Source organism: Poeciliopsis prolifica, unplaced genomic scaffold, assembly GCF_027474105.1.
Source record: "Poeciliopsis prolifica strain line A6 unplaced genomic scaffold, Auburn_PproV2 SCAFFOLD032, whole genome shotgun sequence".
NCBI lineage: Eukaryota > Metazoa > Chordata > Actinopteri > Cyprinodontiformes > Poeciliidae > Poeciliopsis > Poeciliopsis prolifica.
This window is the reverse complement of record NW_026562407.1, coordinates 6448966-6471323: the sequence shown is the minus strand read 5'-3', so window position 1 is coordinate 6471323 and position 22358 is coordinate 6448966. Positions and strand designations below refer to the sequence as shown.

The 22358-nt window shown below is 40.6% G+C and overlaps 3 protein-coding genes and 3 long non-coding RNA genes across 7 annotated transcripts; all 6 read right to left on the bottom strand.

Annotated features, from left to right (window-relative positions):
* Window positions 1-241: 241 nt before the first annotated feature.
* Window positions 242-2939, bottom strand: LOC129373266 (uncharacterized). Its single transcript, XR_008607334.1, has 7 exons — window positions 2572-2939; window positions 2403-2467; window positions 2074-2254; window positions 1659-1904; window positions 1175-1236; window positions 948-1096; window positions 242-826 (listed from the first exon to the last, which is right to left on the bottom strand). It is a non-coding gene; the product is annotated as an uncharacterized LOC129373266 (long non-coding RNA).
* Window positions 2940-3443: 504 nt separating this feature from the next.
* LOC129373202 (uncharacterized) lies at window positions 3444-6060 on the bottom strand. The gene is made up of 6 exons (XM_055050977.1): window positions 6052-6060; window positions 5928-5989; window positions 5694-5842; window positions 5019-5549; window positions 3706-3722; window positions 3444-3464 (listed from the first exon to the last, which is right to left on the bottom strand). The coding sequence occupies exons 1-6, from the start codon at window positions 6058-6060 to the stop codon at window positions 3444-3446; spliced, it is 789 nt and encodes a 262-aa protein (XP_054906952.1).
* LOC129373257 (mucin-5AC-like) lies at window positions 5923-9869 on the bottom strand. The gene is made up of 4 exons (XM_055051115.1): window positions 9516-9869; window positions 9282-9430; window positions 6347-9115; window positions 5923-5989 (listed from the first exon to the last, which is right to left on the bottom strand). Coding segments are annotated over exons 1-3 (2838 nt in total). The 5' UTR covers window positions 9518-9869; the 3' UTR covers window positions 5923-5989; window positions 6347-6428.
* Window positions 9870-12157: 2288 nt separating this feature from the next.
* Window positions 12158-13544, bottom strand: LOC129373267 (uncharacterized). 2 transcript variants are annotated; one of them, XR_008607335.1, is made up of 4 exons: window positions 13215-13544; window positions 12784-12845; window positions 12547-12695; window positions 12158-12329 (listed from the first exon to the last, which is right to left on the bottom strand). It is a non-coding gene; the product is annotated as an uncharacterized LOC129373267 (long non-coding RNA). The 2 variants fall into 2 exon arrangements; XR_008607336.1 differs by lacking the exon at window positions 12158-12329 and adding an exon at window positions 12404-12449.
* Window positions 13545-13587: 43 nt separating this feature from the next.
* On the bottom strand, window positions 13588-15385 carry LOC129373268 (uncharacterized). The gene is made up of 3 exons (XR_008607337.1): window positions 15335-15385; window positions 14276-14332; window positions 13588-14170 (listed from the first exon to the last, which is right to left on the bottom strand). It is a non-coding gene; the product is annotated as an uncharacterized LOC129373268 (long non-coding RNA).
* Window positions 15386-18118: 2733 nt separating this feature from the next.
* On the bottom strand, window positions 18119-21786 carry LOC129373262 (mucin-21-like). The gene is made up of 7 exons (XM_055051121.1): window positions 21607-21786; window positions 21451-21515; window positions 21078-21262; window positions 19612-19979; window positions 19285-19346; window positions 19059-19207; window positions 18119-18961 (listed from the first exon to the last, which is right to left on the bottom strand). The coding sequence occupies exons 3-7, from the start codon at window positions 21238-21240 to the stop codon at window positions 18873-18875; spliced, it is 831 nt and encodes a 276-aa protein (XP_054907096.1). The 5' UTR covers window positions 21241-21262; window positions 21451-21515; window positions 21607-21786; the 3' UTR covers window positions 18119-18872.
* Between the last annotated feature and the right edge of the window lie 572 nt (window positions 21787-22358).

The following is a 22358-nucleotide window of genomic DNA, read 5'->3' as shown; positions in this document are numbered from 1 at the left end:
AACATGATTATTGTGTGCCACATTAACTAGAAATCAGTGTGTAATTGTTGTACTAAACTGTATGCCACTTTAGTATAAGGCACATGCATTTTTATTCAATTGTAACTCATTTTTTTTATTGTTGGTATTTTTTTTTATTGTTGAAATTAAATATTTCTCTTACAGGCTTCTAGATCATGTGAATTATTGAGAAAAAATTTGTGTGAAACTGTTCTACCAGTCTGTACAGATGAGATACACTCATTATTATTCAATTTGAACCTTTTTAATTGATGTCAATTCACAGCTCTACATTATGTCATAAACATATATGATGACTGTATGGAGGACCAAAAATCTAGTCATTATTTTTTGTTAAACTGACAGCTATATGCTTTACAGAATACTTTCTGTAAGAAATACAATTAAAAGGAAAAGAAAAACTGGACAATCATACAGCACGTTGCTCAGACAGCATAGTTTTTGGTAAATCCTACAATATTTATTGAGAGAGAACCAAATAATCCTTGAAGAAATACATTCATGTTTAATTTTAAAGATAATAAATTAAATCAATGACACAGAATAATTAGTTTTGTATAAATAAATAAAACATTGACAAGAGGAAATTATTATGTTTCAATAAATGCTTTGAAATTCTAAGTGAATCTTGGTCTTGAATTAGAACAACATTCTTGTTCACACAAGCAATAATTGACATTTTCATGCAGATTTTCCTGTGGAAGACAGCAGAGACGTTACTGCTGAGTTGAAAGAAGCCAAGACAGCAGGACCATGCTGAATGCAGTGATGAGGCTGATGGCATGGCTTGCTCCGTTCGACGTTTCTGTGTAAAAGAAGACAAAAAAAACATACTTACTTCAACTAACTCCTTTGTGAGTTCATTGATCATGTATGATTAATATGTTAATCTATATTTTCTATAGTTTGAATGTAATTTAACTTACGTGCGCCATCCACAAAAATTGAATTGATGTCAATGTTGAAAGCTGTGACGGTTGAATTTGCTTTCACCAAAACATTTGTGATTTGGGCGCTAGTAGGTTGAGATAGTGTTAAAAATTCAATGTCAATGTTGTTGATGATTGATCCATTGCTGCAGAGATAACAACATTTCAGTTAATCTGTGCACATTCATATTAAACAGTCTTCAGAATTTATATGCAACTCATACCTGAATGAAATCACATTGAAACTGCGGTAAGAAGAGAACGCTGCCTGGTAGAGTGGTTCAAGCTACAAAGAGACAAAGAAAGTGAGTTTTCCATTAATGGTGAATTTTAACATTGGATAATTAAAAATATAATTGCAGCAATCAAATTTGAAGCTTGTAAAAAAGCAGTAAAGGGAATTCAAATCTATCCAGGTCAATTTATCCTGTGGCAATCTCTTAATATTGGCTTGATAAAACATGTCAGATCCATTGTTTTTTTTTTTTTTTTTTCTAATTTTCATAATTTTTTTTTGATTCATGCAAAAAAATTAAGTAAAAAATAAACATGTTTTTTAGACTGTGTGACATTGCCTGGAAATGTTATATTTGGTGCCAAAAAACACAGATATGAAGAAAGAAAACTTGTATTAATTCTTTTAGGTAAGTTGTTTTAGGAACTAATTACTTATGCAAATATTTTACAACCATCTCAAATGAAACTTACATTGGTCTTCAAAAGTGCAGCTCGATTTCTGAAAGCTGTAGATGATGTGTCCAGCAACTCGGTGGTGAATATCTCTCCCAGATCTAAAAGTCAGTCGCCGTTTCACAGTTGACTCCACAGTTGTAGTTGCTGTTGTGGTTATTGTGGTGGTTGGTGGAGTTGTAGTAGCAGTTGTGATGGTGGTTGGTGGAGTTGTTGTAGTATTTGTAGTATCTGTCGTGGGAGCAGAGGTTGCCAAAGGTGTGCCTACCAGGATAATAAATAACAAAATTAGCCATTACTCACAAATTGAGTCACTGTAGGTTTTCATGAAAATTAAACAGACACATAAACTGGTCAAAAATACAAATATCAATGCTTCTAAAAAGAGCTTCACTGCTCTGTTCTTGTGTAGTGCTACAACTCTTTCACTTACGTGTTAGAGTAACGGTGCCAGGAATGAATGTAACGTTGAAAGTGGTGCTGTTTATCGCCTCGAGTAAGGTTGCTTGAACAACTTCATTCTTTGGGAGATTTTCAGAAGATGTAGTTTTATTAACTCCAACCCCACTTCTGCTTCAGTATTATTCATTCGTTGTGCAAATCGTGTGGAAGCTCTGCAACATAACCACCAATACAGTAAGTAAAGAAAAAAAACTGAAAATAAAAAACCTACAGTATTTTGGATTTTTTCGACAAATAACTTAAATCATCATTCAAATCTTAAATATGCTTGTGGAAAGAGAAGTACAATTTGAATCTTACCTAAATGCAATAACAAAACTACGAATGAAGAGGATTCCAAACTTCTTTTTGTAGATTATGTCATACTGTAAGAAATAACGTTGAGTGCCGCCATGAGAATGAAGTATAAATTTCAATAATTCAAAATAGACTGTAATGTTGAAAATACAAAATTTAGTTTGGTACTTACTGTTGCTGTGACTCTTTTCTCAAGATCTACAAACAATTTGCTGGATTTGTTAGTGAGTTGTTCATCAAATGGTTCAATGATGGTTGCTACAAGAGCATACACCGGAGCAGGAGGCTCAGTTGTAGATGTACTTGGTACAAATGGGGCTGCTGTGGTTGTAGTTGGAGCTGCTCTGGTTGTGGTTGAAGTTGGAGCAGTAGTAGTTGTGGTTGAAACTGCTGTTGTGGTTGAAGCTGCTGTTGTGGTTGAAGCAGCTGTTGTGGATGGAGTTACTGTTGTGGTTGAAGCAGCTGTTGTGGTTGAAGCAGCTGTTGCAGTTGAAGCAGCTGTTGTGGTTGAAGCACCTGTGGTGGTTGAAGCAGCTGGTGTGGTTGAAGCAAATGTTGTGGTTGAAACGACTGTTGTGGTTGAAGCTCCGGTTGTGGTTGGAGCTGTAGTTGTGGTTGGAGCTGCTGTGGTTGTGGTTGGAGCTGTAGTTGTGGTTGAAGCAGCTGATGTGGTTGGAGCAGCTGTTGCGGTTGAAGCAACTGTTGTGGTTGAAGCAGCTGTTGTGGTTGAAGCAACTGTTGCGGTTGAAGCACCTGTGGTGGTTGAAGCAGCTGATGTGGTTGGAGCAGCTGTTGCGGTTGAAGCAACTGTTGCGGTTGACGCAGCTGTTGTGGTTGAAGCACCTGTGGTGGTTGAAGCAGCTGTGGTGGTTGAAGCAAATGTTGTGGTTGAAACGACTGTTGTGGTTGAAGCTCCGGTTGTGGTTGGAGCTGTAGTTGTGGTTGGAGCTGCTGTGGTTGTGGTTGGAGCAGTAGTAGTTGTGGTTGGAGTCGCTGTTGTGGTTGAAGCAGCTGTTGCGGCTGGAGCAGCTGTTGCAGATGGAGTCACTGTTGCGGCTGGAGCAGCTGTTGCGGTTGAAGCAGCTGTTGTGGTTGAAGCAGCTGTGGTGGTTGAAGCAGCTGTGGTGGTTGAAGCAAATGTTGTGGTTGAAACGACTGTTGTGGTTGAAGCTCCGGTTGTGGTTGGAGCTGTAGTTGTGGTTGGAGCTGCTGTGGTTGTGGTTGGAGCAGTAGTAGTTGTGGTTGGAGTCGCTGTTGTGGTTGAAGCAGCTGTTGCGGCTGGAGCAGCTGTTGCAGATGGAGTCACTGTTGCGGCTGGAGCAGCTGTTGCAGTTGAAGCAGCTGTTGTGGTTGAAGCAGCGGTGGATGGAGTCGCTGTTGTGGTTGAAGCAGCTGTTGTGGTTGAAGCAGCGGTGGATGGAGTCGCTGTTGTGGTTGAAGCAGCTGTTGCGTCTGGAGCAGCTGTTGTGGTTGAAGCAGCTGTGGTGGATGGAGTTGCTGTTGTGGTTGAAGCAACTGTTGCGGTTGAAGCAGCTGTTGTGGTTGAAGCAGCTGTGGTGGATGGAGTCGCTGTTGTGATTGAAGCAGCTGTAGTGGTTGAAGCAACTGTTGCGGTTGAAGCAGCTGTTGTGATTGAAGCAGCTGTTGTGGTTGAAGCAGCTGTTGTTGTGGTTGGAGCAGATGTGGTTGTGGTTGGAGCTGATGTGGTTGTGATTGGAGCAGCTGTTGTTGTGGTTGGAGCAGTTGTGGTTGGAGCTGTTGTAGTTGTGGTGGAAGGTGCTGTTGCAGTTGAAGCAGATGTGGTTGTAGATGGAGTCGCTGTTGTTGTGGTTGGAACAGCAGTAGTTTGTGGTTGGAGCTGCTGTTGTGGTTGGAGCAGCTGTTGTGGATGGAGTCGCTGTTGCAGTTGAAGCAGCTGTTGTGGTTGAAGCAGCTGTGGTGGGTGGAGCTGCTGTTGTGGTTGAAGCAGCTGTTGCGGTTGAAGCAGCTGTTGTGGTTGAAGCAGCTGTGGTGGATGGAGTCGCTGTTGTGGTTGAAGCAACTGTTGCGGTTGAAGCAGCTGTTGTGGTTGAAGCAGCTGTTGTGGTTGAAGCAGCTGTGGTGGATGGAGTTGCTGTTGTGGTTGAAGCAGCTGTTGCGGTTGAAGCAGCTGTTGTGGTTGAAGCAGCTGTGGTGGATGGAGTCGCTGTTGTGGTTGAAGCAGCTGTTGCCGTTGAAGCAGCTGTTGTGGTTGAAGCAGCTGTTGCGGATGGAGTTGCTGTTGTGGTTGAAGCAGCTGTTGCGGATGGAGTTGCTGTTGTGGTTGGAACAGCTGTTGTGGATGGAGTCGATGTTGTGGTTGAAGCAACTGTTGCGGTTGAAGCAGCTGTTGTGGTTGAAGCAGCTGTTGCAGTTGAAGCAGTTGTTTGTGGTTGGAACAGCTGTTGTGGTTGAAGCAGCTGTTGTGGTTGAAGCAGCTGTTGCGGTTGAAGCAGCTGTGGTGGTTGGAGTTGATGTTGTGGTTGAAGCAGCTGTTGTGGATGGGGTCGCTGTTTTAGTTGAAGCAACTGTTGCGGTTGAAGCAGCTGTTGTGGTTGAAGCAGCTGTTGTGGTTGAAGCAGCTGTGGTGGATGGAGTTGCTGTTGTGGTTGAAACAGCTGTTGTGGGTGGAGGCGCTGTTGTGGTTGAAGCAACTGTTGCGGTTGAAGCAGCTGTTGTGATTGAAGCAGCTGTTGTGGTTGAAGCAGCTGTGGTGGATGGAGTTGCTGTAGTGGTTGGAACAGCTGTTGTTGAAGTTGGAGCTGATGTGGTTGTGATTGGAGCTGATGTGGTTGTGGTTGGAGTCGCTGTTGTTGTGGTTTGGAGCTGTTGTAGTTGTGGTGGAAGGTGCTGTTGCAGTTGAAGCAGCTGTTGTGGTTGAAGCAGCTGTTGTGGATGGAGTCGCTGTTGTGGTTGAAGCAACTGTTGTGGTTGAAGCAGCTGTTGTGGATGGAGTCGCTGTTGTGGTTGAAGCAACTGTTGTGGTTGAAGCAGCTGTTGTTGAAGTTGGAGCTGATGTGGTTGTAGATGGAGTCGCTGTTGTTGTGGTTGGAACAGCAGTGGTTGTGGTTGGAGCAGCAGTGGTTGTGGTTGGAGCCACTGTGGTGGTGGTTGGAGCTTCTGTTGTGGTTGCTTTATTGGTAATTTAAATTCAAAAAATATAATCAGCTAATTTTCAAACAAGTTTTCCATTAATTTTGTGTTGATATATTTATTTTCTTTGTCTCATTATTTTCATAAATGTAAAATTTTCTTAAATTTAAATTTTCTTCTTACCTGGGTCACCAATAACAATCGTTTCTTGTAGTATCTTGAATTCTGTGACGCTTGAATTATCGTTCACCAAAACCTCTATAATTTGTGTATTATTAGGAGTAGATGATGATTCAAATTCAAGGTCCACAAAATTGACAATTGATCCTGCCCTGTAAATGTAGTAGAATTAGATAATGTCAAAAAGTGTTTCATAAGAAAGTTTGTAATTTCTTGAGCAAACTACAAAGAACTTACATGAATCTTATTGCTCCAGTCTTTAGGAATGAGGGCAGAGCTCTTCTGAACAGTGGGTCAAGCTACATGGATAAAAAAAATTAAGTTTACAAAATTGAAATATACTTCTCCGAATATTTCTTACTAAAAACATTGGTACAATGAATACATTTTGTTACATTGGTTTATATAGACAACTTAATAAATGTTGTTATGTTTGAGAAACTTTAGACACATTGTAGGTAAGCAGGAGGATTTATAATAATTTATAATCATTTAAAGATCTTTAATTTAGAAGAAAACATAATTCACCTTTTTAGTTTGAAGGGAAACAAAAAATATCTTTCATAATCATACAATAAAGTAGAAATTCATGTAGAAGAATTAATTTTTAGAATGTAGAATGTAAATTGTAATGTTTGTAAAAAATAGTAACATACATGACTCCGTATGTTTGCCGAACGTGTTTTGAATGCAGATGTTGATGGGTCTCCCAAATTTGAGTCAAATACTTGATCAGACTTAAAAATCAGCAGCCTTATTAATGGTGGAGATGTAGTTGTTGTGGTTGGAGCTGCTGTTGTGGTTGGAGAAGCAGTGGTTGTGGGTGGAGCTAGTGTGGTTGTCGTTGGAGCTGATGTGGTTGTGGTTGGAGCAGCAATGGTTGTGGTTGGAGCTGATGTGGTTGTTGTTGGAGCAGCAGTGGTAGTGGTTGGAGCTGATGTGGTTGTGGTTGGAGCAGCAGTGGTGGTGGTTGGAGCCGCTGTGGTGGTGGTTGGAGCTGATGTGGTTGTGGTTGAATCTGATGTGGTTGTAGTTGGAGCTGCTGTAGTTGTGGTTGGAGCCACTGTTGTTGTGGTTGGAGGAGCAGTGGTTGTGGTTGGAGCAGATGTGGTTGTGGTTGGAGCAGCAGCGGTGGTGGTTGGATCTGATGTGGTTGTGGTTGGAGCTGCTATGGTTGTGGTTGGAGCAGCAATGGTTGTGGTTGGAGCAGCAGTGGTAGTGGTTGGAGCTGATGTGGTTGTGGTTGAATCTGACGTGGTTGTGGTTGGAGCAGCAGTGGTGGTGGTTGGAGCTGATGTGGTTGTGGTTGAATCTGATGTGGTTGTAGTTGGAGCTGCTGTAGTTGTGGTTGGAGCCACTGTTGTTGTGGTTGGAGGAGCAGTGGTTGTGGTTGGAGCAGATGTGGTTGTGGTTGGAGCAGCAGCGGTGGTGGTTGGAGCTGATGTGGTTGTGGTTGGAGCAGCAGTGGTTGTGGTTGGAGCTGATGTGGTTGTTGTTGGAGCTGATGTGGTTGTGGTTGTGGCAGGAGCTGCAGTGGTGGTGGTTGTAGCAGCAGTGGTTGTGGTTGGAGCTGCTGTGGTTGTTGTTGGAGCTGCTGTGGTGGTGGTTGGAGCAGCAGTGGTGGTTGGTGCAGCTGTGGTGGTGGATGGAACAGATGTGGTGGTGGTTGGAGTTGATGTTGTGGTTGGTGCAGCAGTGGTGGTGGTTGGAGCCGCTGTGGTGGTGGTTGGAGCAGCAGTTGTGGTGGTTGGAGCAGATGTGGTTGTGGTTGGAGCTGATGTGGTTGTGGTTGGAGCAGCTGTGGTGGTGGTTGGAGCTGATGTTGTGGTGGTTGGAGCAGCAGTTGTGGTGGTTGGAGCAGATGTGGTTGTGGTTGGAGCTGATGTGGTTGTGGTTGGAGCAGCTGTGGTGGTGGTTGGAGCTGATGTTGTGGTGGTTGGAGCAGCAGTTGTGGTGGTTGGAGCAGATGTGGTTGTGATTGGAGCTGATGTGGTTGTTGTCAGAACAGATGTGGTTGGTTGGAGCAGATGTGGTTGTGGTTGGAGTAGCAGTGGTGGTGTGAGCTGATGTGGTTGTTGTTGGAGCTGATGTGGTTGTGGTTGTGGTAGGAGCAGCAGTGGTGGTGGTTGTAGCAGCAGTGGTTGTGGTTGGAGCTGATGTGGTTGTTGTTGGAGCTGTTGTGGTTGTGGTTGGAGCAGCAGTGGATGTGGTTGGAGCAGCAGTGGTAGTCGTTGGAGCTGATGTGGTTGTGGTTGGAGCAGCAATGGTTGTGGTTGGAGCTGATGTGGTTGTGGTTGGAGCAGCAATGGTTGTGGTTGGAGCTGATGTGGTTGTTGTTGGAGCAGCAGTGGTAGTGGTTGGAGCAGCAGTGGTAGTGGTTGGAGCAGATGTGGTTGTTGTTGAATCTGATGTGGTTGTGGTTGGAGCAGCAGTGGTGGTGGTTGGAGCTGATGTGGTTGTGGTTGAATCTGATGTGGTTGTGGTTGGAGCAGCAGTGGATGTGGTTGGAGCTGCTGTGGTTGTGGTTGGAGCAGCAGTGGTTGTGGTTGGAGCTGATGTGGTTGTTGTTGGAGCTGATGTGGTTGTGGTTGTGGTAGGAGCAGCAGTGGTGGTGGTTGTAGCAGCAGTGGTTGTGGTTGGAGCTGATGTGGTTGTTGTTGGAGCTGCTGTGGTGGTGGTTGGAGCAGCAGTGGTGGTTGGTGCAGCTGTGGTGGTAGATGGAGCAGATGTGGTGGTGGTTGGAGCTCCTGTGGTTGTGGTTGGAACAGCAGTGGTGGTTGGAGCTGATGTGGTTGTGGTTGGAGCAGCAGTGGTGGTTGGAGCTGAAGTGGTGGCGGTTGGAGAAGCAGTGGTTGTGATTGGAGATGATGTGGTTGTGGTTAGAGCAGCAGTGCTGGTTGTTGGATCTGATGTTGTTGTGGTTGGAGCCGCTGTGGTGGTGGATGGAGCAGCAGTGGTTGTGGTTGGAGCAGCAGTGCTGGTTGTTGGATCTGATGTGGTTGTGGTTGGAGCTGTTGTGGTTGTTGTTGGAGCAGCAGTGGTTGTTGTTGGAGCAGCAGTGGTGGTGGTTGGAGCAGCAGTGGTTGTGGTTGGAGCAGCAGTGCTGGTTGTTGGATCTGATGTTGTTGTGGTTGGAGCAGCAGTGGTTGTGGTTGGAGCCGCTGTGGTGGTGGATGGAGCAGCAGTGGTTGTGGTTGGAGCAGCAGTGCTGGTTGTTGGATCTGATGTGGTTGTGGTTGGAGCTGTTGTGGTTGTTGTTGGAGCAGCAGTGGTGGTGGTTGGAGCCGCTGTGGTGGTGGTTGGAGCAGCAGTGGTTGTGGTTGGAGCAGCAGTGCTGGTTGTTGGATCTTTTGTGGTTGTGGTTGGAGCTGTTGTGGTTGTTGTTAGAGTAGCAGTGGTGGTGGTTGGAGCTTCTGTTGTGGTTGCTTTATTTGTAATTTAATTTAAAAAATGTAATCAGCTCATTTTCAAACAAGTTTTCCATTAATTTTGTGTTGATATATTTATTTTTCATAGAGTGTGGTCATTGCTTTCTTTGTCTCATTATTTTCATAAATGTAAAATTTTCTTAAATCTAAATTTTCTTCTTACCTGGGTCACTAATAGCAACCGTTTCTTGTAATATGTTGAATTCTGTGATGCTTGAATCATCGTTCACCAAAACCTCTCTAATTTGTATATCATAAGGAGTAGGTGATGATTCAAATTCAAGGTCCACAGAGTTGATAATTGATCCTGACCTGTAAATGTAGTAGAATTAGATAATGTCAAAAAGTGTTTCATAAGAAAGTTTGTAATTTCTTGAGCAAACAACAAAGAACTTACATGAATCTTATTGCTCCAGTCTTTAGGAATGAGGGCAGAGCTCTTCTGAACAGTGGGTCAAGCTACATGGATTAAAAAAAATTAAGTTTACAAAATTTGAAAATATACTTCTCCGAATATTTCTTACTAAAAACATTGGTACAATGAATACATTTTGTTACATTGGTTTATATAGACAAATTAAATTATATGTTTTTATACTTGAGAAACTTTAGACACATTGTAGGTAAGCAGGAGGATTTATAATAATTTTTAATCATTAAAAGATCTTTAATTTAGAAGAAAACATAATTCACCTTTTTAGTTTGAAGAGAAACAAAAAATATCTTTCATAATCATACAATAAAGTAGAAATTCATGTAGGATTAATTTTTAAAATGTAGAATGTAAATTGTAATGTGTGTAAGAAATAGTAACATACATGACTCCGTATGTTTGCAGAACGTGTTTTGAATGCAGATGTTGATGGGTCTCCCAAATTTGAGTCAAATACTTGATCAGACTTAAAAATCAGCAGCCTTATTAATGGTGGAGATGTAGTTGTTGTAGTTGGAGCTGCTGTAGTATTGGTTGGAAATGAAGTGGTTGTTGTTGGAGCAGCAGTAGTGGTGGTTGGAGCAGCTGATGTGCTGGTTGGAGTAGAGGTGGTTGTGCTTGGAGCAGCTGTGGTGGTCGTTGCAGCAGCAGTGGTTGTGGTTGGAAAAGCAGTGGTGGTGGTTGAAGCTGAAGTGGTTGTGGTTGGAGCAGCAGTGGTGGTGGTTGGATCTGATGTGGTTGTGGTTGGAGCTTTTGAGGTAGTTGTTGGAGCTGCTGTAGTTGTGGTTGGAGCCACTGTTGTTGTGGTTGAAGCTGCTGTGGTTGTGGTTGGAGCTGCTGTGGTTGTGGTTGGAGCAGCAGTGGTTGTGGTTGGAGCTGAAGTGGTGGTGGTTGGAGCAGCAGTGGTTGTGGTTGGAGCTGAAGTGGTGGTGGTTGGAGCAGCAGTGGTTGTTGTTGGAGCCGCTGTGGTGGTGGTTGTAGCAGCAGTGGTGGTGGTTGGAGCATCTGAGGTTGTCGTTGGAGTTGCTGTAGTTGTGGTTGGAGCTGCTGTGGTTGTGGTTGGAGCTGCTGTGGTTGTGGTTGGAACAGCAGTTGTTGTTGGAGCAGCAGTGGTGGTGGTTGGAGAAGCAGTGGTGGTGGTTGGAGCAGCTGTGGTGGTGGTTGGAGCTGCTGAGGTTGTGGTTGGAGCTGCTGTGGTTGTGGTTGGAACAGCAGTTGTTGTTGGAGCAGCAGTAGTGGTGGTTGGAGAAGCAGTGGTGGTGGTTGGAGCAGCTGTGGTGGTGGTTGGAGCTGCTGAGGTTGTGGTTGGAGCTGCAGTGGTGGTGGTTGGAGCTGATGTGGTTGTGGTTGGAGCTGCAGAGGTTGTGGTGGGAGCTGATGTGGTTGTGGTTGGAGCAGCTGTAGTTGTTGGAGCAGCTGTTGTTGTAGTTGGAGCAACTGTCGTTGTGGTTGGAGCAGCTGTGGTTGTTGTTGAGGCAGCTGTGGTTGTGGTTGGAGCAGCAGTAGTGGTGGTTGGAGACGCAGTGGTGGTGGTTGGAGCAGCTGTGGTTGTCGTTGGAGTTGCTGTAGTTGTGGTTGGAGCAACTGTTGTTGTGGTTGGAGCTGCTGTGGTTGTGGTTGGAGCTGCTGAGGTTGTGGTTGGAACAGCAGTTGTTGTTGGAGCAGCAGTGGTGGTGGTTGGAGCTGCAGTGGTGGTGGTTGGAGCTGATGTGGTTGTGGTTGGAGCTGCAGAGGTTGTGGTGGGAGCTGATGTGGTTGGAGCTGATGTGGTTGTGGTTGGAGCAGATATGGTTGTGGTTGGAGCAGATGTAGTTGTTGGAGCAGCTGTTGTTGTAGTTGGAGCAACTGTCGTTGTGGTTGGAGCAGCTGTGGTTGTCGTTGAGGCAGCTGTGGTTGTGGTTGGAGCAGCAGTAGTGGTGATTGGAGACGCAGTGGTGGTGGTTGGAGCAGCTGTGGTGGTGGTTGGATCTGCTGAGGTTGTCGTTGGAGTTGCTGTAGTTGTGGTTGGAGCAACTGTTGTTGTGGTTGGAGCTGCTGTGGTTGTGGTTGGAGCTGCTGAGGTTGTGGTTGGAACAGCAGTTGTTGTTGGAGCAGCAGTGGTGGTGGTTGGAGCTGCAGTGGTGGTGGTTGGAGCTGATGTGGTTGTGGTTGGAGCTGCAGAGGTTGTGGTGGGAGCTGATGTGGTTGTGGTTGGAGCAGATATGGTTGTGGTTGGAGCAGATGTGGTTGTAGTTGGGGCAGCTGTGGTTGTCGTTGGGGCAGCAGTGGTTGTGGTTGGAGTTGCTGTTGTTGTTGGAGCTTCTGTAGTGCTGGTTGGAGGAGCTGTAGTTGTGGTTGGAGCCACTGTTGTTGTTGTTGGAGCTGCTGTAGTTTTGGTTAAAGCTGCTGTGGTGGTCACTGCAGAAGCAGTGGTTGTGGTTGGAGCAGCAGTGGATGTGGTTGGAGCTGCTGTGGTTGTGGTTGGAGCAGCAGTGGTTGTGGTTGGAGCAGCAGTGGTTGTGGTTGGAGCAGCAGTGGTTGTGGTTGGAGCTGATGTGGTTGTGGTTGGAGCAGCAGTGGTTGTGGTTGGAGCTGATGTGGTTGTGGTTGGAGCAGCTGTGGTTGTTGGAGCAGATGTGGTTGTAGTTGGGGCAGCTGTGGTTGTCGTTGGGGCAGCAGTGGTTGTGGTTGGAGTAGCTGTGGTTGTGGTTGGAGCAGCAGTGGTGGTGGTTGGATCTGCTGTTGTTGTTGGAGCTGCTGTAGTGCTGGTTGGAGGAGCTGTAGTTGTGGTTGGAGCAGCTGTTGTTGTAGTTGGAGCAGCTGTGGTTGTGGTTGGAGCTGATGTGGTTGTTGTTGGAGCAGCTGTTGTGGTTGGAGCAGCAGTGGTGGTGGTTGGAGCAGCTGTGGTTGTTGTTGGATCTGCCGTTTTTAAACATATTTTCATGAAATTTTCTGTTAGTGTTTTTTTATTTGTTTTGCAGCTTTGGTTTTCTTGAACGTATTAATTTATTCTTACCTGGGTTGCTGACAGAGATGGTTGTAACATCCACATTAAATTCTGTAATATTTGAAGCCTCAGTAACCATCGTTTCTGAGATTAGTGTATCATTAGGAGTTGACGATGACTCAAATTCAAGGTCCACTGAGGTGATGATTGATCCCGCACTGGAAAAGAGTAGAACAGTTTTTTTAAAGTCTACAAGTGTCTTATGATGATGTTCATGATTTGATGGGCAAACTACAAAGAAATTACCTGAACATAATGCGTCCCACCCCTAAAAAGGCATGGAGTGTTCGTTTGAAGACTGGTTCGAGCTACATAAAAAAGAATTCAAAATAAGTCAGATTGAAGGCAGTTGGGTTTTTTTCAGAATATGACTTACTACACATTAATATAGTTAAAGCATTTTGTTTAATTGTTTTACGAAGACGTCACAAAAGGTTTCTTTAAATAATTCAAATGATTTGGTGTGATGCAAATATTGAGACAATATTCTAGATATGCTATAAGTTTTATAGTCTTCAAGACATTGTTTGTCTTTATTTAAATTGTAAAAAAAGGCCCATTGTTAGTTTGTGCAGAAAAACAAAACATCACTTATGCTGAAAATGTTATTAAATTATGCAGCAAAAATTGTTTTTCAAAATGACAAGGGAAACTGTGAGAAAGAATTGTATACATACTGTCTTTTTAATTTTGTCAGAGCGTGCTCTGAATGCTTCTGATGATGGGTCACCCAAATCAGGAGTAAAATTTTCATTAGACGTGAAACTCAGTTGTCTTATTAATTTTGGAACGGCTGTGGTTGTGGTTGGAGCATCTGTGGTTGTGGTTGGAGCAGCTGTTGTTGTGGTTGGAGCTGCTGTTGTGGTTGGAGCTTCTGTTGTGGTTGGAGCCGCTGTAATTGCGGTTGGAGCAGCTGTAGTTCTGGTTGGAGAATCTGAGGTCGTGGTTGAAGCTGCTGTAGTTGTGGTTGGAGCCGCCGTAGTTGTGGTTGGAGCTGCTGTTGTGGTTGGAACTTCTGTTGTGGTTGTAGACACTGTTGTTGTGGTTGGAGCAGCTGTTGTGGTTGGAGCAGCTGTGATTGTGGTTGGAGCTTCTGTAGTTGTGGTTGGAGCAGCTGTTGTAGTCGTTGGAGCTGATGTGGTTGTGGTTGGAGCTGCTGTTGTTGTGGTTGGAGCAGCTGTTGTTGTGGTTGGAGATGCCGTTGTCGTGGTTGGAGCAGCTGTTGTTGTGGTTGAAGCTGCTGTTGTTGTGGTTGGAGCTGCTGTTGTGGTTGGAGCTTCTGTAGATGTGGTTGGAGCTGCTGTGGTTGTGGTTGGAGATGCTGTGGTTGTGGTTGGAGATGCTGTGGTTGTGGTTGGAGCAGCTGTTGTCGTGGTTGGAGCTTCTGTTGTTGCGGTTGGAGCTTCTGTTGTTGCGGTTGGAGCTGCTGTTGTTGTGGTTGGAGGAGCTGTTGTTGTGGTTGGAGCAGCTGTTGTCGTGGTTGGAGCAGCTGTTGTTGTGGTTGGAGCTGCTGTGGTTGTGGTTGGAGCTTCTGTAGTTGTGGTTGGAGCTTCTGTAGTTGTGGTTGGAGCAGCTGTTGTCGTGGTTGGTGCAGATGTGATTGCAAGCTGTGCAACCATCAGCGTTGTACTTGCTGTCGGTTGGTTTATGTTGGAAAAGTGTTTTTATTATATTACACTGTTATTTTGCTACTACATTTTTACACAGTTGTTTTAAGGATTTACTCCTGTGAACTTACCATTTAGTATTAGTAGTATCATCCAGATTCCTTTAGGCCCCATTTTCAATCTGTGTCCTAAAATGTTTTAACACATCAACACTTGTAACTTTACAGACAATAATTTCTTCCACCAACTAAATAGATAAATTCAATTTTCTTCTAAACAGCCATTTTAAAAACAAAAGAACATAACTGATATTTATTTTGGTTAATTGTAAACAATATATTATAACTAAATTTTAATAAATTGTTTAAATTGTAAATAATCAACTGTAACAAATTCTAAACTGTTTAAATAAACACAGACAAAATAAAGCAGCCTTCAACTGGCCTCACCAGAAGACAATGAAAAAATTTCAACACATTTTGTGAGTATCTGTCAGTCGATCATCAAACAATTATCAAAATATAACACGCATCAAATGTATTTATTCATATTCAATGTCTTCTTTAGGTTTTTAAGGTTGTTAACAAAAAATGTTCTTTCATGATTGGAAATTAAAATAATTAAAACTTTTAAAAATTAAAACATTTAAAAAAAAAGCAGTACATATTTCCATATTGATGTAGTTAAAAAACTTTAAATATGTTACAGTCATTTAACGGTTTGCCAAGGTATTCTGTAGATTATATTTTGTCATCAAAATTTTGTTCCCAGTGATAATCTACACTTTATTGTTAATTAAAAGTTGTTAAACCCCACAGGTTCTTATTCTTTTTTTTTTCTTGTCTCCATTGTATTTTGTGTGGAAAATGTTACATATTTAGTCATTTTGCCAATACTGAAGACTCATAAATACACGTAAGTCCGGTCATTCATTCCAATTCACATTTGCATTAAATGGAAATTACAGCTTTATCAATATCTAGGAAATTTATTGGCAACTTCACACAGCAGGCTTTTTTGTTTATCAATGTTGTCTTGAGGGGGGGGTAAATTACAGCTAAACAATGACAGCGAGAAACTTAAACACAAATCGCATCAAAATAATTTTCTCAAAGAAGAGCTAAAGCCTTGAATTTTTATGCACATGTGAATTACAAAACCTTGCATTATTAGACTATGAATGTACTTACCCAAAGTAGTAGCTGATTTCAAAAGTTCTTCTAACTCTCTCCTGCTTCTCCTCTAACTCTTGGTCAACCAATCTGCTGCTGAACCTTATATATTACCTGTCTATTGCAAGTTTGACGCAGGTTGAAAAAAAATGTTTTTGAATTGTTGGTGTCAGAAGAATGAAAAAAAGCCACAATGGTAATTTGGTTTGCATTCCCATTGTCAAATCTGGTTTGTTCAAAGTGAACAAACCAGACGTCATTATCTTGTCCTGTTTATGCAAAGAGGTGTGACACCTTCTAATGACAGAGGGTTTCATAGTTACATAAGGCGTTTTACCAAATTACTTGGTTGTTTTAGTAATTTACACTTTAATTTTCCCCATAGGTTCTTATTCTTTTTTTTTCAAAGACACTGATATGTGTCTTTTTTAGCACAGATGCTATGAAATCTAGAATTTTATAAAGCTGAACAGATTGTTTTGTGCAAAGTTTTAAGTTACAGACAAAGTTTCTGATGTATTCAAAAACTAATTATAGGTTCTAGTTCCATTTAGACAGACCTTTTCTCATAGATGAAAAGCTTTTAAACTGCATGTGTGTTTGTGTGAATAGTATTCATAAGGGCAAGAATGCAAAGGTGTGGCTGTGACGTGTTTCTCTCACATCCAACACTTCATTGTATACAAATACATCATTAAGACGTCATGTTTAATTTTTTCAAACACTGTAACATTAGTTTATATTGGTACAAACTTGTTAAATGGAATAAACTTTATATTCAACAACAAATAATGTGTTAAGTCAGTTTAAGAGTATGACAATAAAATGTACAGTAATAATCAGAGATGTTTCTGTTGTAGATGTCACTAAGAGATTTCTCAAGTTTAAAACAAAAGTTTTTGCTACATTAGATTTTATTTTGAGCTATTGCAGTTTTAAGTCAGCTGGTTCAAAAAGAAACAGAAATTCACTGTTCAAAATGTTCTAAATTTTACATTTTCCACAATATTTGAAGAGTTACACAAACCACTTAACCTTTTGAAATCCTTTCAGTCGTTTTTATTTGTCCTTTTGACAATGTGAGAGTAAAAGTAAAAAAACAAATACAAAAACGAATGAATAAAATTTTATAAAGATATTATATTTCCCAACTTTTAATATAACGTATACAGATGCCCCATGTTGTTAAGATATGTGTAGTGGTTAAAATACAATAATAATAATAATACTATCTACTTCTTTTCTCTAATACTAATATGAAAAATTTAACCAGCAGTATCCAGTACACTTTAAATCCAAAACCATGCAACATTGCATACCAAATCTTTGATATAAAATCTATTTGAAATCAAACATATTTGGAAGTTTTTTGTTGTTTTTTCAACTATTATTTAAGAACACAGAATTGTTTTTGGGAAAACTCTTCATCCTGATATATAAATAGCAGCAAAACTGGCCAAACCACCACAAACATGCCGCAAGAAAGATCATAAACAAGACAGCAGCTTGCTTGTGTTAACATCAGCTGAAATTCCATAAATACACAAGTATGTTTTCAGTATTGGTATTAAGGAGATTTATATTGTATTTGCTTGAGTGCATGAACTACGTCAGCAGCAAACAAAGGATTCCTGTGGTCAGAAAAGCCGAGTAAAAGGTGGCATTCCCTATTGGAGGCCTTCATGATTTTCTCAAAAAGAAGATTATGAAGATTAGTTAAACGTTATCTTCTATAAGATATCAAAACTCTTGCTGGAGTAAAATTTCTGGATACCCACTGTGAGGAGTGAAGGAAAACAAAACAAAAACAAAAAATGCATGAGGGACAGACACGCCTAAGATGAAGTGAGACTTATTGTTTGTGCACAAGCTTTGTTATTCTGATTTTCTACCTGCTTCTCCTGCTGTGACATTTGGTACTTTACTGTGAGACATTGTGAAAATCAGTGCTGTTTTAGAATTGCTTACTTTTGCAAAGGTATGACTCATGAAACTCCTTTTTTGGTCAAGGCATGCACCAAATGAAAGGAAAACAAGTTCTGCACAACTACAGTAATGTTTAAGCTTATTGGTGCCGCTAGTAGGGATGTGTAAAAATATTATTGAAAGTATTAACAGTGTAATGAAGGAAAAGCAATTTGAAATCAGACCATTTTAAATGAACTGTTTGATTATGGCACAAAAATGACAAATGAAATGATGTATCTGTGGCTCTGGTGATAAGCTCATATCAAAAGTAAAAAATTGAATTACAGTTCTTGCAACATGATGTAAATATTTGATGTTTGTGGGATGTATGTTACATATTCAAAAGAGCACAGGTTATTTTTTTTAACTACTTATGGTGCATTTTTAAGCATAAAAAAGAAAATGTTCTTTTTATCTGTATCAAAGAGATAGAGAGAACTAGGGTTGACAATAAAGCAATGTTATCAATGCATTGATAGTTTTGGAGACATTTAAAATTTTTGATTTCTTTGGTCTCCCACACTTCAGCCCATCCAAGGCCTGCCATCTTGTTTTATAAACATGGTTTACAGATTGTATTTATTTGGACTTTGAATTCATATAAATTTCAAGAAGGGATGATTGAAGAAAAAGCATGTCTTTGAAAATGCTTCATGTGATTTGTACTTTTCTGAAAAAAAAAAGAAAAGAAAAAGTGATACATTTTTAAAAATTTAAATCAGACATCAGATTTAGTATTTAAAAAATCTGACTTTTCTTTTTTTTTTCAGCTATGTCGCCAAGCCCAATGACTCGGTGGCGTATTTGTTGTTCAGAATAGAATAGAAGCAATACTTTTACATATCAATTTCTTTATTGGAAACAGCTACATTGATTTTATACCCTTCAACACATCTTTCACCCAAAAGATAAATATTGCAATAATCTCATATGAGTGTAATTTAATGTTGATAGTGCCTGTTCTTAAATTTCTTCATTAGTTACATGTAAATATGATTGCATAACACTTAAGGGAATACTGCATACAGAAACAACCGATCTCATTTACAAGTTTATATTGAAAAGAAAAACTAAATAATCACAAAAGTTTCAGATGTTCTTCTTTTCTTTCATCCCACAGCATTCATTTATGGAGAATTCTTGCATAAATTATCACCTACTAATCAGCCGTTCAGGCAATTCCTTAAATAGTATTTCAAATATACATATATAAATAATGAACACAATAATTAAACTTTGTGTAAGAATAAAGTAGTTACTTTGAGAGAAAAAGCTTTAAATCTTACATCACTTCTTTAGACAACATAAATGACTCTTTCAATAGAAGCAGGAAATACATTAAGTTTTTTTCTTCATAGACTAGATCCAGGATTTTGCTGCCAAAGTAACAAGATCCTAATAACATCCTCACAAGTAGAACAAATAATAAATGTGGTTTTAGCAGTATTAAAGGTTTTGACTGATGATTTGCTGAAACATGCTTGGAAAATGTTGACTAATTGTATCTCTTAAACAAAATGCCCTCTCGTGATGTCTTGGGTTGTTTCTATTTTTTAAGCAGATCATCCACTAGAAATTAGCAGAGATGTTAGTGTTGACTTGACAACATCCATGACAACAGGACCACGCAGAAAGCCATGATGAGGCTGATCTTGTGGCTTGCTCCACTTGACACTTCTGTAAACATTGAGAAAGCAAAACACGATGTCAACCAAATGTTCGATATCAAAACGGCTTATGTAGATAATTATCTTGATCATTTATTTTAGCTTACGTGTTCCGTCGACAGAAATGCTAGTAGCATCAATGGTGAAGACAGTGATGTTTGAAGCTGCGTTCACCAAAACTTGTGCAATTTCGGAGCCAGTAGGAGCAGATGCAGATGCAAATCGAAGCTCCATTTCATTGATGATAGAGCCGTTTCTATACAACAAAAAACATATGATGTGAGTTAAAAGAACTAAAAGAAAATAATAATTAGAATACTGTAAACAAATTACCTGAAAGACTTCACTGTTAGATCACTGAATGAAGAAAATGATCGCCTGTAGAATGGTTCAAGCTGAAGAAAGAAGAAAGTTCGAATCAAATCGCGATGCTCGATGTGTAAATAACACAACTAAACAAAGTTGTGTTATTTAGAACATTATTGAAATTATTCATACAAAATATACAGAATGAGGAATATATTTCAGTAGAATCTCAATAAAAATATACTTTAATTTTACATTTTTTTGAAAGTCTCTTTCCACATTGCTCAATATACTGTATGTAGCAAATATGTTGTGATCAGTTAGATGTTACAAAGTTAAAAGAAAATTACTCACAGTGGACTTTAAAAGTGCAGCTCGGTTTTTAAATGCTGTTGAGGTTGAGTCGAGCAAATCAGTTGTAAAGGTCTCTCCGGGAGACCTAAAGGTCAGCTGCCTTAGTGTTTGCACCACAGTTGTGGTTGTTGTTGTAGTGGTTGTAACTGTAGTAAGTGCTACAGTTGTTGCATTGCTGGCAGCTGATGTTCCAGGATTTGTTGTTGCTGCTCCGGTAGTGATGTTTGCAGCAGTTTCATTTGTTGCATTGCTGGCAGCTGATGTTCCAGGATTTGTTGTTGCTGCACCGGTAGTGATGTTTGCAGCAGTTTCATTTGTTGTAATTGTTGTGTTTTGCAAAACTACCGGGGCTGCAGTTGCAGGTACTCCTGCCAAATAAACACAAGCATTGAAAGCAACATATTAGTTTCCAGAAAAATAACAAAAAAATGTAAAATGTATCATTTTTCTTGTTTTTATTAAAGTGAAAGCAATAAGTAATCAACTTAAAATTTATTATAATGAAATTAAACTATGTAGTTAGTGTGTGAGTGTTTTTTTTAAATCATTCTGTGCATATTTTGCACAGAATTAATTCTCTTTGAACTCTTTTTTCAGTTACTATTGTGCTGATAAATAAAGAGAGGAATTGCTTGATTTGTTGTTTCAAAATTAACCTGAAAGTCAACGGCTTTTTCTTCATAGTGATAAAAATAACAATGAATGAAATAATTGTTTTGAAATCATATTTTAAAAGACAATTAGCGATGACAAAGATCCTCAGAATTTCTCACTCCGCTTGGAAGTTTTCCAGTCATGTTCCACTGGGAGGATAGCTTGGTAAAATCAGTCCCCTGTTCTGTACTCTCACTTCAAACAGAAGGTCCAAGAGTGATGATTGTTTACAGGTGTAGATTCTGTTCAAGTTTGAACTGACGCATTACACACGTCACGGCCAATTGTCGGCAACTTGGTAAGTCAAATCAAATGTTTTCAAACTTCTGTCTTTTCCTTTTGACAATAAATTCACTGTTTCATTGCCGAAAATATAAAACAAGAAAATTATTAAAATGTTCACATTTAATAACCCCAAATTTATTTTGTAGTATTTTTAGTTTGAGAGTGAAATAAACACTTAAATATGTTTTTCAGAGATGATTCCTAAAAAAAAAATTTGTAATGACCAAAAATGTGCCGAAAATGATCATTTTACCAATATATATCATGATTTTGATCAAACGTAAATGATAGCAGTATCAGACCTTCAGAAAATTTGAATTTGAAGGGATTCGGGGTCTTGAAACAAAAATTTTTATAGTAGGAAATAAACTCTTTACAGCAATCATGTGCCTAATTACAAAATTAAAGATACTTAGAGTCATGCTACTCCGCAGAGAATTAGGCTAATTAAAAATATAAGTATAGAGTAAGATTACTTGAGTAACTCTAAATATTTGGATTTATGTGTTTCTGACATTTTGTCTTACGTATGATTTGAATGGAAGCCGCGTCGAATGTGACATTCAAAGTGATGTTGGGGTTATTCACGGCCTCCTTTAGTGTTTGTTGAACCTCTTCAGCCTTTGGGATTGTCTCAGCTGGTGTGGCTTTATTGAACTCTACGCCCACCTCTGCTTGAGTACCATTCATTCGTAACCTGGTGACGGCAGGTCTGAAAAAAAAAGATCAACGCTCAACCTGATTTCAAATATTAAAATCCTACGTATGTAGTGGAAATAATCAATTAGGTGTAATATGTCTTTCAAATCACTTTGTTCCCAGTTGGTCAATACCACTATAAATGTGAATAAAATATACAAGTAGACTGACTTGACTAATGAAGAAAAGAAGCAAACAAACCTGAAGGCAATGACAAAACTCCGGATGAAGAAAATTCCATATCTTGCTCTGTAGATGATATCATACTGGAAAAGAGAAAACATGTTAAATGTCACAGCAAAATAATCCTCAGATGAAACAAATTAAATACCAATAGATTTTGGATGAACCACTCACCACTGCTACCACTTTTACTTCAAGAGCTTTGAATTGCACGCTAAATCTGTCATTAAACTCTTCAACAAATGGTTCAACCACAGTTGCTGCGACAACAAACACTGGAGGAGGAGCTGGAGTTGTTGTAGTTGTAGTCGTCACAAGAGTAGTTGGTGTTGTTGGAGTAGTCGTTGGTTTGGTTGTAGCTAGAGTGGTGGTTGTGGTTGGAGCATCTGTGGTTGTGGATGTAGCCACTGTTGTGGTTGGAGATGCTATTGTAGTGGTTGGAGTTGTGTTTGCAGTTAGAGCTGTTGTGGTTGAGGTGGGAGCAACTGTGGTTGGAGTTGTTGTTGTTGAAGCTGCTGTTGTTGTGGTTGGTGCTGCTGTTGTTGTTGGAGCTGCGGTGGTTGTATTTGGAGCTGCGGTGGTTGTAATTGGAACAGATGTTGTGGTTGAAGCTGCTGTGGTTGTGGTTGGAGCTGATGTGGTTGTGGTTGGAGCTGCGGTGGTTGTATTTGGAGCTGCAGTGGTTGTTGTTGGAGCTGCGGTGGTTGTATTTGGAGCTGCGGTGGTTGTATTTGGAGCTGCGGTGGTTGTATTTGGAGCTGCGGTGGTTGTATTTGGAGCTGCGGTGGTTGTATTTGGAGCTGCGGTGGTTGTATTTGGAGCTGCGGTGGTTGTATTTGGAGCTGCGGTGGTTGTCTTTGGAGCTGCGGTGGTTGTATTTGGAGCTGCGGTGGTTGTATTTGGAGCTGCGGTGGTTGTATTTGGAG

Bases quoted from the DNA above. Each gene is read 5' to 3' on its own strand.
- LOC129373262 (XM_055051121.1), bottom strand. From the start codon at position 21,240: ATGAATGGTACTCAAGCAGAGGTGGGCGTAGAGTTCAATAAAGCCACA. The intron at 19,208-19,284 runs GTAATTTGTTTA...TTTGTTGTATAG, and splicing joins CTAACAGTGAAGTCTTTCAG to AAACGGCTCTATCATCAATG. The intron at 18,962-19,058 runs GTAAGCTAAAAT...CAATGTTTACAG, and splicing joins CATTTCTGTCGACGGAACAC to AAGTGTCAAGTGGAGCAAGC.
- LOC129373202 (XM_055050977.1), bottom strand. The intron at 5,843-5,927 runs GTAAGTTCTTTG...CTACATTTACAG, and splicing joins ACTGGAGCAATAAGATTCAT to GGCAGGATCAATTGTCAATT. The intron at 5,550-5,693 runs GTAAGAAGAAAA...TTACCAATAAAG, and splicing joins GATTGTTATTGGTGACCCAG to CAACCACAACAGAAGCTCCA.
- LOC129373257 (XM_055051115.1), bottom strand. The intron at 9,116-9,281 runs GTAAGAAGAAAA...TTACAAATAAAG, and splicing joins GGTTGCTATTAGTGACCCAG to CAACCACAACAGAAGCTCCA.